Source organism: Papilio xuthus, unplaced genomic scaffold, assembly GCF_000836235.2.
Source record: "Papilio xuthus unplaced genomic scaffold, Pxut_1.1 DF827680.1, whole genome shotgun sequence".
Lineage (NCBI taxonomy): Eukaryota > Metazoa > Arthropoda > Insecta > Lepidoptera > Papilionidae > Papilio > Papilio xuthus.
The window spans coordinates 1,750,041-1,763,937 of NW_013530969.1; the positions used below are offsets into that span (position 1 = coordinate 1,750,041).

Below are 13,897 nucleotides of genomic sequence, written 5' to 3' on the forward strand. Positions count from 1 at the left end.
TTAAAATATAAAATTATTTAGTATTTGTGTTACTACTGTTAGTTTTATTTCGCTGCAATGTGAGTCGCACAAAGATGCACGCGTTGTAGCAGGCGCGCAGCGGCACCGCCAGCACGACGGCCGCGAGCGGCACCAGAGCGGCGTACAGCGCGCGCCGCGGCATCTCGCTGTGCTTCAGCTGCGTCAACTTCAGTATTATCACAATCTGAAAAAAATTCAACATAATTATTTTTGGTTCATATATATTTATCACTGTTTTATCCTTATTTCTCATACTAGTAGTAATAAACTACTAGAACTATAATAGATGTATCAGTCAAGAAGATGCGAGAAAGGTATGTTCGAATACCGATGGAAATCATGGAATTGTTGTGCTGCTATACCAGCGTAATTATCGGTATAATCTGCCACTGCGTGCCGATCCTCGTGGAGCAGGCGTTTTCCTCGGTGGCGACGTTCATGTCGGAGATGAAGTCCTGTCCGCGGTACACGTACAGCAGCCCCGCCAGCTCCAGCAGGCACACGTACGCCGTTGACACCTCCGACATCACCATGTCTACGCTCTCTAACAACCCGAGACCGCCCTGCGAAACATGTCATATCTAATTCAACGTTTATTATTCTAATAAACGTTTTTGTAATATTTTAGTAGCAACAAAAACGCAATTAGCTACAATGTGAGAATATGGAAAACTTACATTTGTTGCGAAGATCAAACTAATTGCCATACACGATAACATCAAGCATGACACCACGATTTGCTCTTTGAATCTAAAAGTTAGAAGGTATTCACTTAAAGAGACCTTAATTAAAGGAAGGGAAGACATACGGACAAACAATATATACGCTTACACTAATTTCACTTTATATTCAAAGATCGTGTGAAGTGCCGTCTTCAACAATACAAACGCCACCGTCATGTAAGAAAACATTAAACCGCCAAACAGTACGGACGCCCTTAAAATAGACGAAAATATTACTTTTCAAAAAACAACAACACATATATGGATAATCTGTTTCACTCTTGTATAAAAATACAATACCACAGCGGCGTTCTCGTACATCATAAAGAAAGCACAAATGTGAAATAGCTCATACGTTATGTTTGAAACTAGGCTAGATCTAGAAGCACCTATTACCGCTTTATTCAATAACTGCATTAATCGCAGATAACAACATTATTTGATAAACTATTTAATTTCATGCAAGAACACAGAACTGTACCTAAGTGTGTAGTATGAATTGTCCCGGAGCAAACAAACGAAATAAAGAATCAGTTTCATAGAGATGGTTCGTACTAGTTAAAATACGATTTGGCTGATTGGAACTACCTTTTTCATTAAAAGAGAAAATATATTTATATGTGTATACTTACAAAAGATGAGTGTAATTACCGACAAGTGTACATTTCGAATACAATGGTATTATCCACAGGGTACCTAAAACACCAGACTTTTTACATAAAATTGGAAGATATCGTAATTATCAGGGACGCAAGAAAATTATTTCGTATATTCATTGACACATGAATTGCTACAAGTTAGAGTTCTCACTGTCATACATGTTGGAGACCTGTGCGTTCGGATTGTAGCAGTCATCGAACGCGCACAGAGCCGCGGCGCCTGTGTGCAGCCCCGTCAGCACCAGCAGCAGGCTTGAGTGCCATACGTTTTCGCTGTTCAGGCGAGCGTCTATGTGTCCAGATGCTGCAAACAAAAAGGTTACGTATGTACACACCAGTGTTACGAACTTCTGACGAAGTTCATAACTAAAAAATTAAAATTGGGATGCAGTACCATAATGATTCAATCCTTTGCCATGAATAAGTTCAGTGCCGGTACTTGCAGAATGTATGTAGAGGGCACATTCCAAAGCATCTGTTATAACCTAAAAATATTATTAATTATACTTTTAACATCTACTACTAAAAGAGTTGTATATTATGAGCCGAAAAATATATTTAACTTACAACAATTGTTTCCATAGCGCCAGTCCGAAAGTATCTTCGAAAAGGTTTGTTCTCGAAAATCGTTTTTGTTATTGCCAGAACAACTAAAAGTATGACCCAAGTCCAAGGTACAGCTATTAACCACAAGCGCATGTTGTTCCAAACCATCTGCATTTCAATGTCTTAAATAATAAAAATCCATGACTAAAAAATTATTTGATGATAAGAATATGTATCCACTTACTCTTTTAAATGTGAAATGCTCAATAACCATCAGACCCCAAAGAGCAACCCAACAAAATATTATATAGGGTACTAGAGGTGTGTTCAATAATTCGTAGCTATAATCAGGTTTCCATGATAGCACTTCTATGCTGCAATTATATAAAAAGTCTAAGGAAATTAAAAATGTCGATGTTTTATCAAAGCAAAGCGTGGTATTTGTACTTACTAGAAGAAGTTATATGCCGGCGTGGTAGACAAGGCCGGATAGCCTTCACTGTACGTTTCTCTGCATGATGGTATAGAATCTGATTGTCTTTTTGTCATCCTCTCGCTAAAAAGAGATTACTAATTTATCTTATCTTATTATTATATTTTACTACCGACCGTTGATGTTGTCGTAGTTTTGCAGGCGCCAAGACGATTATCATAAAGTTCCTCTCGTCCTAAAGTTTCTTAATCTCTTCTTGGCTATGAAATGGCACTTTTAGAATTGCCTACAAATAAAATTACGGTTATCGGCTCTACTTATTTACCTTCTGTATGAAAAGTTCCTCCAAGCTCGTTCATGAAAACCAACCGTGGAAAATTCAGGTTCAGGTCTAACCTAAAATTAGATCTTACTTCAGTTACGTTGATTTTATAAATAAAAAAAACAAGAAATGTGTAGTATACCTTATTGTACATATTAACTCTCCGATTTTTAAGAATAGGTTCATATGGATGCAAATCAAAATCTCTGTAAAAATATTAATAATCTCAACAAAATTTTATTTTTGTAGTTTACAGTATTTTACCGACACTAAAATGTAGTTTTTCACAGAATCTAAATGTACCTGCAATATGTGTAAGGCAACCGGTCGTCGCTAGCGGCGTGCACAACGTACTTGGCTGCAATAGCAGCTATGGTACAGCAAATGATCGCTCTCAAGATTGCGTTTATACATATCGCCATACCAATTCCTGCCAGTATAAAATTTACCAATGTTACAACACTCGGTACTTTGAAACTTTGTAGTATTTATACTAATTCTAGATGTTAGAGTGTAAAGACAATAATAACTAAATTAAAGTAAGAAATTCTATCATGAAAATATCTAACTTGCGATCAAGAGAGAAAACAAACAACTGATTACCATCCAACATGGGTATGATACGGAAAGCCCGTCCGGGACCGCTGATGCTCCACTGGCCGAGGTACACCTCGAAATGACGCAGTGGGTTAGCTAGCAACGCCACCGCCAGGATCAGGAAGAACATGAAAACAACTAAGTAACATACAACTATGAATTTATCGAATTAGGTAAAACTTCGTAATTTGTACAAAACCCACAATTAGTTAAAAACTTAAATGATAGAGAGTTATGAATCAACGCTATAAAAGTAAACATACAAAATCCGCCGGTTAGCGCGGCTGCTGCGATGCGGCAGTGCATGGCGAGGCAGGCGCCGAGCGTGAGCGCTCCGACGCGCAGCCGCCGCCGGCCCAATGCCGGCCGCCGAGCTGCGCCGCCTGCCGCGTTGTCCATGCCCGGGATATGCGCGGTTGACCACACCACCGACCATTGACTTTGCTGTACCATTAAACACATTTTGGTTACTTAAGTACTGGACATTGTAAATACTATAATGAAATCTTTTTTTTGAGTCGCAGAGGATATTCCCATCTCCTATGCGTCCCCTCATCGAGGAAATTCCTTCTCACTCTTTGTTTATAAGAAAAGGGTGATAAAGCTAAAAAAACTGAAATGAATCTGCTTAACTAGCAACTTAGAATGAGCAACTAGGATGTCAAACGATAGTTTATGAGATTTTTATGGTATTCTGGGACTTAGGACTTGCCAAAATATAGTTCCTGTTACAGTATTTAATTCAGCAATGCGAAGACAGTGGTATACATATACAGTGGTGAGGCAGTAAATATATTATAGGATTATAATGGACATTGATCATTATCGTTTTAATTTTTATTCACGCTTATAAGTAATGACCATTCAATCTTAACTACTTTGCATGTTTCCTAATGTCTTATATTTATTCTTACCACATCTCTGTTTTGAAAATGAAGGATTGTTTCCAAAGAGTCGGCATTTCGAGGTAAAGTCGACATTAGTATACGTACTTAACACTAAAATCATACGTGTATTAGCATTGTGCTAAAAATTTAACAGCAATATTTCTAAATCGTTTGTTATGATCTCGATGGCGAACGTCAATCAATCAATCAAATTTGACATTGGGAAAAAATATACAGATTTACGTGTTGTGTCAAATGCCGGTTGTAAAATCTCTATGCAGGATTTTAAATAAATAATAGAGTTATTTCTGTTCGCCTTTTTTACTGTATGTACAATCGAATCGCAAGTGAGGATCGAAAGAGACATCGGTTTATAATAGGATTATTATAAACATTGGGACATTATTTCTCGGTACGAGTGCCCAATCTCTGCAGTCCTTGTCAAGACTGTCTGGAGTGTGTAATATAAAAAATAAGAAATAAAACAATAGTTTCAAATACTTTTATACTTAATTTATTCTAGACTTCTTTCTTATTAACAATGTTGAATAACAAAACTTTATTGTGGACACTGCAATTACTGTTTTTTTTTTATTTACTTGCGGTAAAAAATATTAAATGCAATTTTACATGTTCAGTCCCACAAGGATCTTAAGACAGTTTTTTGACATTTACAGGAGAGCTCCTAAAAGTTGTGACGGTTACCAATGAGCAATTTCCTAAATTCTTTCGAAAATAGTCCATGATACAACACGAAGCAATTCTGGTTGCGTTGTTGAGCTCTCGTAGTAACTCCTTACTATTTAAATTCATACGTCCAAACGTGATATTTTAATGGATTTCGAAATTATAAAAATAGCAGCAATAAACCAGCAGCAGCTGAGGCTCCCTTATTGCTCAAAATATATCGCTGTCAAGATGATATAGTTCACATATTTTTCGACTGTCTTAAGATTCTTTTGGGACTATAAATATTACATTACATACTATATTTACCAAAAACAAAATCCACGATCCTTGTTATTCGGTAAAAAACTTAAAAAAATTCAAGTATTCTTTTACTCAAGTAGTATATTCCGAGATCGCATCTACATTTACAAGATTTCATTGTTTTAAAACTATTTTTGTAATTAAATAAACAAAATCTTATTCAAATACAATTATTAATTTTTTGTTAACATAGGGATGACAATAAATTTTTAGATAGTTTATTACAAACAAGATTTTCATCTTAATATTTAAATTGAGAATATTACTCTGTCTCTTATCCCTTATATTACAAACTGCCGTATTCAAAGTACATTAATGGTCACAGAGGCATCCCCTTAGTGGCGGTTTTGTATGAGATACCTAAATTAAGGGTCTGCTTATTAAGGACTGCGGACAGAATATTTATTACATCTAAAATACCATCCTACAAATATCAGACATATTTTTTTTGACAAATTATAAATTTACACGGTATTTACATTTTTCAGTGTTTTTGTAAACAATGTGCCTTATTCAGTAAAAATTAATATCTTAGCAAATCCAAGATGGATTTTATACAACATTAATTGTATTACATTCAAGTTATCTCGGTTTAACATTTTATTTCTATCGGCAACATTTCAACCACTTTACGTATGACTGTGATCAACATCAATCACAAATATATAAACAATATATTCGAGGCCCTTTACAAGACCATATTACACTTAAATTCAGCAGGAGCGCAGGGCTCATCTTATAAATAACCCCGTCCATTTGTAACGTAAGTATTATTTGAAACACATTACAGGCAACATGCCACGTATGGTTCCAGCAATGTCCATATCTTCCTAGTTCCAACAGCACGCGTATCAGACATCCAACTAATGGTTCAATCATGTCCTATAGGCGGTTACAAGTGCATGCGATGCGCGTGGTGCGGGGAGTGGTGCAGCTAGGGCGGCGGCTGCGCGGTGGCGGGCGGCGCCTCCTGAGGCAACGTGAAGTTGGTCAGCAGGTCGCGCACCGCCGGCCACAGTGTGCACTCTGAGTGCGGCTGATTGAACTCGCTGAACCTACAATAAGGGATAACGTATATATGAAATAATCAGTGGGTGACACCTTTGTATAAACAAAGATAACACGAATAAGACTAAATACTTAGAAATTAATATCGAGTAAAGGTTATTAAAAGTCTATCGGCATAAAAATCCGTCAGTTAGTAAATATAATAGAGTGCGCAGAGCGGGTGAGCTTACCGCTTCAGGTGGAGGTTGACGGCGAGGAGGTGAGGCTGAGCGTCGCGCTTGTCGGCGAGTTGTGTGCTGTTGTTCTGCGAGTCGTACACTAACGGCAGCACCAGCTGCGTGTCGCCGCGCGTCAGGCAGATCTGCAACACGTACATCATGAGTGACTCTCCTGATGTTATTGTTTCCAGTTGCAAACTGGTGTTCATTTGTAATTTATACTTTTTAAGTAAACTTACAAAGAACAGTATTTTATTTTTGGCATTGAGTACAGCGGGGTGTCCGGCGGGTACAATTTGGGGCGCGGCGGGCGGGATGCGCAGCGCCCACTGCAGCTGCCAGAGTGGAGGCGCGGGTGTGGAGGCGGCGAGCGCTGCGGGAGACAGATCAGCTCGCATCAGCGCCGCCAGCGAGGGCAACGCCACCGGCGGCGCACCGAACGCTCGCGCCCACCCGTGCAGCGCGCTCGACCGGTACGGCGGAATCGCCACGCGCGTTTCGAAAAACTTCTCCATCACCTAGGTCATACATTTTCTATTACTGAAATTATCCGGGCTACTAAATATTATTAGATAGTTCAAGGTACATAAATAAATACCTGCAGGTCATCGGGCGACAGTATCTCTTTGTGTTCGGGCAGCACGGAGAGCTGCAGGTGCAGCGACTGCATGTGCTGCGGGTGCAGCGCCACGCGCGCCGACAGCCCCGCGCTCTCGCACCGGAAAGTTACGCTCGTCGCCTCCATGCATACCAGCGTTAACTGTACCATACGATCATTATAAATTCAATCAATATTCCATTTAATTATCTTCTTATGATCTTGTTTATCTGCGCAAATCACTTAAATTTGTGCAGTTTATTTTTTGATATTTTAGCGAATGGACAAGTGAACTCACAAACTCCTCTTGCTGAATAAAGCGTGGCAGCGTGCGCTTGAGGTAGACGCAGGCGAGGAAGCGCTGTAGTGGCGCGAGTGGTGGGCCAGGCGGCGCGCCGGGCGGTGGCTCGCTGGGTGTGCACAGCAGTTCCAGCTTGGCCACGGTCAACGGTGCCGCCGCACCCCCCGCGCCGCCCCGCATCCCGCCTACGCGGCACCCGCTCGTTGTAGACGAGCTCACTTGCGGCCCTGCAAACAAAGGAATACCATTACATCTACGGAAGTTCATTTCAAAATTCAGCCTCATATAAAATATGTTACAAAATACATGTAAATGATTGTTTAAATAAAAAAAATACCTTTATGATCGAGATGGTGCCGCGGCGAGGGATGGTGCCCCGGCGAGGGGCGCGGCAGTGAGGGCGAGCCGAGCCATGGCGTGTACGGGGAGGTCGGGGGCGGGTGCGGGGAGGCGGCGGGCGCGAGTGGTGAGGGCGCGAGCGGGGACGCAGGCGACGCCGACACCCCCGCACCGGACCCGCCTGTACCACCGCCCGGCGGAGACGTCAGGTTGAACGAACCACCCCCCATCTGTTACAAATGAAGAGTACAAACTGAATACTAATAGAATTAAATAAATATTGCCTGCACCAATTTTTAACAAAAATATTCATTAGAAGGTTCATTAATACAAGTGTTATGTACTTCGTGAAATGAGCACTTACCTGGTGCTGTGCGGGCGAGGCGGGGTGGGGCGTTACGGGTGCAGAGTGTGGCGTATGCGGCTGCGGCGGCGTCAACGGAGCGGGGAATCGTAGACCACCTAGGCATACGTTTATAGCTCATACTTAAACATACTGTCTCTTGTAAAAATCCATTGAATACAAATTTACTTCATAACTATAAATGCAACGTTCGTAGTTTTTAACCTATAAAGAATATTTAATTACCTGGAGGCATTGGAGACATGGGTGAGGGGGGATTCTCTTCTTCCGCCAACAGTCTTGCGCTGATGTTGTCATCTACATATCTAGACAAGAAAGTCTGACAAACAAATTATTTTAGTCATTTAATATTTAAAAAAAAATGAAAAATATTATTTTAAATAAAATTAAATAATTTATTAAGAATACCTTAAGACCTAGAGCAGGTGCAAACTCATCAACAACGGTGGCGCGGTCGAACTTGGAGTAAGAACCGTCTCTGATGGTGACCATGTTGCCGCCGCGGATGCCTACCTCTAGGGAGTACGCGCCCGCGTAGATTATACGGATCTGCCAACACAATGATAACATCTAGAAATAAAATATTACGTATTTCTATAGAATAGTTGTACCTCTTTAGAATAGTTGTGAAAGACATCAGATACATATTTAGTTATAACTTTACTAAATATCGGATCATCAAAAAAAAAGACGCAACCATTCATTTATTTGAATCAGACTTCAATGCTGATATTGTTGTTACCTTTCTCCAGGAATGGGCGAGCAGCGTGAATGTGGGCGTGGGCATCTGCGTGCGCACGTGATGCAGGCCGAGCTGCGGCAGTGTGGGCAGCCGGCTCAGCGCCAGCAATGGCGCGTACGTCTCGCGCAACACCACGCCGAACGACATTAAGTCCTTGTGCCTTACAAATTATAATTGTTTACTTTAAACTCGCGAACCTCTGATTGGTCCAATCATGTTTAAAAACTGTGACTAGTTCTCACAAGCAGGTAAGTTATGAATGTACACGAAACCCTATATACCAAAATTATTAATTTAATTTATTGATAATTATAAACATAGTTAAGAATAGTTAGTTGCAAAACAATAAAATAGTATAATACAGTGACTCATGTCAGTCTATGTACAAAGTTAGTGTATAACTATACCAATTGATGTAGTTGTCGAGGTGGTGGTGCAGCAGGTGGTGCGCGTTGGCGGCGGGCTGGTGCGCGGGCGTGGCCACGGTGTAGCGGTCAGCGCCCGCCGCCCACTGCAGCACGCAGGTCGCGCGCTGAGCCACACCGAAGCCCAGCACCAGCGACCGGTACGTGTACGACCGGATGCAGATGCCGTGCCACAGTGTCTCACGCTCTTCACAACAACAAAAAATTATATATTCATAATATAAATTCAATATTTTGTAATACAATTCAGGAAACAGATGTGTGAATATTATATACTTTAAATGTATAGAATTAAATAACTATGTATTTTAATGGCTAGCTACCTTGTGCGGGTCTTAGCATGAAGTCATAAAGTAGGGTGTGTAAATGCACGATGGCGGCCCAGTCGGCGAGGAACGCGTCCGCCGTGCGGCCCGCGTCCGTGCCCAACTCGTACTGCAGGTACACGCACCGCCTCTCGCCTGATACAACAATATTGTCTTCACGATCGAGATCTCGATTGGCAATATCAAGCTATATACTAAGTAAACTTTCATACATCTCAAGATTAAATTTAAAATCTCATAGTAGCACAAGTTGCAAAAGGTATAATAGTAAAAATACAGACCTTGTTCTTTGGGATTGGGCGTCCTGATGGGTGATCCGTGGAATACGATCTCAGCGGTCCAGACGCGCGCATGGTTTTTGGTAGTGAGGCGTATGGTGGCAGCGAGCAGGCGCATGCGCAGCGCCTCCGCGGCGCGCTCACTCGCCTCCTCCGGCCGTGGCAGCGCAACTATCCGCATGCCCAGCGAAGACCCGCTCCACTCCGGCATCACGCCGCCGTGCGTCACGCCGCGCGCCGCCAACTTGTACAAAATTATAACATGCTTAGTAAATACATACATATAAAATGAACTCTATATATTATGTTATTACATTAATAATTTCAAATCTTGGCGTCTTGGAACGTCTTACGAGTCGCTGCACAGAAGACAATCTCAGGTGTAGCGGGGCGTGAAGGAATGCAGGGATGATAAACTGCGCATCGCGCACTCAACGTCAGCCACCAAATAAATTGAGCTACCTAAATTAATAATGTAATTTATGATCATACCTCCTGTGCGAGGTTAACGAAAGGCACGCGCTCGTCGGCAGCAGCCACGACGTGCGCGAGCTCGGGCAAGTAGTAGGCGGGCTGGCGCACGCGCACCGCTCGGCTGTTGGCTGCAGACAACTTGCGCTTGCCGGCCTGCATACCTATATATATGTATACACATATAAATATTCTCATATTGACCAGAACACTTTTACCACTGATTTTAAGCCTACAAATACCTAGAATAGAAATTTCATAATAGTATAGTTATTATAAAAAATGTTACCTGGAGTATCGAGTGGTGTGAATGGACCGTGCGTGAGTGTGAATGTATCGAGTTCGACGAGGGAGTGCAGCTTGAGGAAGGCGCGCGAGGCGGGCGACGCGTTAGCGCTGGTAGTCGCACCGCTCTGGATCAAAATACATTTATCAACGACGAAAGACTCTTGAAAAAGAACACAAGAACAAAGATATTTAACAAGTATATTTATTATATCCATAATTGAAAACTTTCGTTACTTTATTTATTGCTTGGGATTTCTGTATTTTTGTTGTTTCATATGTGGTCGTAAATATGTACTGACCTCGTCCTCGCACTCGTCAGGCGTGCAGCGACGCGCACCTGCGAGGTGGAAGGCGAGCGCCACAGAGCTCGCGCTGCCGCTGTTGCTGCAGTTGCTGGTCGTCGCCGTGCTGCCCGCCGCCACCTCCTTCATTTCCACTATCTAACAAACATAGGATTCATTTTAGGAAGAAATAAATAAATTATAAATGATCACTCTTATAACCAAAGAAACAGTGATATGTACTAAGAGAAATATCTAATTTCTAAGCTCTTAATAATTAAGTTTAACAAACCAGTAGATAATCAGTGTGGCGGTGTAAAGTTACGTAGAGCCGATCAGTAGACAGCTTGTTCAGGGGATGGTCCGGCCCGTGAAGGAAAGGCAGATGTTCGCAAACGCTGGCTGGCAAATGTTGCAGAGTTTTCTCACATCGACGGGCCACTAGCCAGAATCTGGAACAGAGATTCTGTTAGTCCGAATTCACGGTACTAAGTCACCTAAGTTATGATAAGGTACCAAAGTCGAATATTAAATTCCAAAACATTCTATTAGAGACCTGAGTTGTGTTAGCAATGATTTAACAAGCGGCAGGTTAGCGGCGGCGAGCGCGGCCGCGAGCTCGGGCATTCGCGGCGTGGCGGGGTAAGCGGGCACGCGCGCGCGCAGACGCCCGCCGTGAGCGCCCACTGACACCAGCAGCTGCTCGGCGCGCAGGCAAGGCCACACCACACTGCACGCCAGCACGCACGGCCATCCGCTCACTGTGCACTCAACCTGCACATACGCAAATACTGTAAATACCTATCATCTTTCAGATGGGAAAGTAATATTAAACAGGTTACATTGAACTGTGCAAAAAAAGGTAGACATCTCACCCCTAAATCATTGAACAGAACTTTGAGATCATTGAGACGCTGTCGTGAGCGCACATGTACGGTATGGGCGAGCAGACGCTCCATAGAAGGCGCATGCGGGGTGAGCGCGGCCGCCACGCGCTCGCCACCCGCCAGCGCCGGCACGTGCCACACGCACAGCGACTCCCCCTCCGCACCAATTATCACACGGTATCCCAGTTCACAGCCTAGCTCCCTGTTATACAATGTAACTTAATATAGTCGTATGTTTATAACATACACTAATACTAAAATATTGCTTACAACTCAAAAATAAATATTTCCTCAAAGAACTATTGTATTATAGACAAATTTTAGCTTTAGTCATACTGCTAAAAAGTTGCCTATTGCTAAGTTTTATGCAATAAATTTACCTCCAATATGATACTTGAAGCTTCTGGCCAGGTATGTACTTGTCAACTTGCAAATGTTTAGCCAGGCGGTCACGACACAATCGTAATGTTTGTGTATAGAGCAACTCTAAGGACAACGAGCGGCAGAAGTAGCGCAGAGCAGTGAGAGCCCCACTTAAACCTGCAGCAGCCAGTCGCGCCTGTGCAACTCCACGCAACCAAGCTAGTTGTGATGTGTGAACCAATGGTTTACCCTCTGAAACAAATTCTCAATTTTAAGCACTTTTGGCATTATAACACACAATGACTTTATTATATCGAATTAAATTGGAATTTTAACATTAGTCAGATGTTTAGTCAACATACCTCCAGTCTCATAGTCTTGAATTAAAATAGCAATATCCAATAAGCGCCAAGGAAGGTTAGGTGCATCACCCATTACTGTTAGTGACACACTAAACTCTTGACCAACAGAAAAAGTTGCTCTACCATTTTCAACCTAAAAGAAGTAAAAATAGCATTAAAATATGTAAAACATCTATAAAATTAACTAGTTTTTGTTTAATAATTATTTATTAAAGTTATACCTTTAAGTTTCTAACATCAGTTGGCAATGAAGCTGTAGTAAGACGTTGACGGACAACATGGGCTAAGGCACGTAATGTGGTGCGTCTCTCAGCAGGAGTTAATGATGGTGGTGGCACCAATCTCTCACGAATTACAGCTGGAAGTCGGCTATATGTGCCTAATGTAAGTACTTCCACTGCTGCTGCCATATGAAATGTTGGAAGCCTAAAATATTAAAATATTTCTTAAATAACCAGTAACTTAATGCAGTTAAACCTGGATAAGCAAGAGCCCTTCACTTGGAGAGGTTTCACCCATACGCAATTTTCTTGCTCGTGAAATTCATGCATTGGGAATGGATAATAGCTCACATATAGAGGTTTCTTGCTTATCCAGATTCATTTGTATACCCATTCAAACAAGGTGTGATGGACACATAGGTAAACTAAAATTGAACTTACCTAGCATGAACTAGAGTTTCACGAGCCACACGTGCTAACACATCAGCAGTTTCAACGAACAGTAGAGCTTGTTTGTCTAAAAAGGCCATAATATGCGCTGACCGATCCACTTTAGTTGCACTGCTCGCCCATTTTACTAGTGCGAGTAGCCGTACAAATAGTTGTCTTGTACGGGCACTGAATTTATAGATTTCAATTTTGCGTTCTATGTCGGTTTTTCTTGGCAATCTAAAATAATAATTATAATACGTAGTTACAACATAACTGGCTAAAGCACTAATATATTTGCACAATCATTACTTACAATTCAGCCAACACTGTGAGCTCATCGTAAGTTCTCTGTACAATAAAGTCAATCAAAAGGGCTAATGAAATAGAACCTCCGCGGGCTCCACCGCCTTCTGCACCCTGGGTGCAACCTTCGATTGCTACTGGCACCATTTTGATGGGTGTAGTAGCTTCTGGTAAAATATATACTTCAATCGTAAACTAAATATACCATTTTATTTGATTTTTAATGAAAATTCAAAAGCTAACCAAAACTAAAACAATATAACATTTTCACGAAAATAACAAAATGTCATCACTCTCACACTCTCTGTCACTTTCTCATGTCAGCGTCAATGTTGCTAACATTGACATTGTTGGTAAACCTAAATTTAAAACTTTTTTTAAAAGTCAAAAGAGCCAAGGTAATATTAGTAAAAAAAAAATTCGATATATTCAATGTTTATTATAATATAGGTATTCAAGAGTGAAAATAACTTCTTAATTTTTTCCTCCAAAAATATGATATTCATTGAGAAT

General features: G+C 41.4%; 2 protein-coding genes across 2 annotated transcripts; both read right to left on the minus strand.

The window, feature by feature from the left end:
- Positions 1-13: 13 nt before the first annotated feature.
- LOC106116908 (uncharacterized) lies at positions 14-4,376 on the minus strand. The gene is made up of 16 exons (XM_013310967.1): positions 4,215-4,376; positions 3,564-3,744; positions 3,307-3,438; positions 3,007-3,133; positions 2,846-2,909; positions 2,707-2,777; positions 2,400-2,504; positions 2,193-2,322; positions 1,970-2,116; positions 1,797-1,887; positions 1,562-1,706; positions 1,395-1,439; positions 853-957; positions 699-771; positions 384-584; positions 14-205 (listed from the first exon to the last, which is right to left on the minus strand). Exons 1-16 carry the CDS (start codon positions 4,278-4,280, stop codon positions 14-16), a joined length of 1,875 nt encoding a protein of 624 aa, XP_013166421.1. The 5' UTR covers positions 4,281-4,376.
- A 999-nt stretch (positions 4,377-5,375) lies between these two features.
- MED14 (mediator complex subunit 14) lies at positions 5,376-13,688 on the minus strand. Its single transcript, XM_013311585.1, has 24 exons — positions 13,395-13,688; positions 13,091-13,318; positions 12,650-12,854; positions 12,429-12,561; positions 12,084-12,318; positions 11,692-11,905; positions 11,373-11,590; positions 11,109-11,268; positions 10,835-10,975; positions 10,537-10,660; positions 10,269-10,411; positions 9,780-10,020; positions 9,496-9,633; positions 9,155-9,359; positions 8,748-8,907; positions 8,414-8,554; positions 8,231-8,324; positions 8,006-8,103; positions 7,640-7,871; positions 7,300-7,529; positions 7,002-7,163; positions 6,643-6,921; positions 6,416-6,546; positions 5,376-6,232 (listed from the first exon to the last, which is right to left on the minus strand). The coding sequence occupies exons 1-24, from the start codon at positions 13,529-13,531 to the stop codon at positions 6,112-6,114; spliced, it is 4,170 nt and encodes a 1,389-aa protein (XP_013167039.1). The 5' UTR covers positions 13,532-13,688; the 3' UTR covers positions 5,376-6,111.
- Positions 13,689-13,897: the final 209 nt, after the last annotated feature.

Coding starts and splice junctions, on each gene's coding strand:
- LOC106116908 (XM_013310967.1), bottom strand. CDS start 4,280: ATGTCGACTTTACCTCGAAATGCCGACTCTTTGGAAACAATCCTTCAT. Junction 2,323..2,399: donor CCGGCATATAACTTCTTCTA/GTAAGTACAAAT, acceptor ATATAATTGCAG/CATAGAAGTGCTATCATGGA. Junction 1,440..1,561: donor AACGCACAGGTCTCCAACAT/GTATGACAGTGA, acceptor CTGGTGTTTTAG/GTACCCTGTGGATAATACCA.
- MED14 (XM_013311585.1), bottom strand. CDS start 13,531: ATGGTGCCAGTAGCAATCGAAGGTTGCACCCAGGGTGCAGAAGGCGGT. Junction 13,319..13,394: donor CTCACAGTGTTGGCTGAATT/GTAAGTAATGAT, acceptor TTATTATTTTAG/ATTGCCAAGAAAAACCGACA. Junction 9,634..9,779: donor GCCCAATCCCAAAGAACAAG/GTCTGTATTTTT, acceptor TTGTTGTATCAG/GCGAGAGGCGGTGCGTGTAC.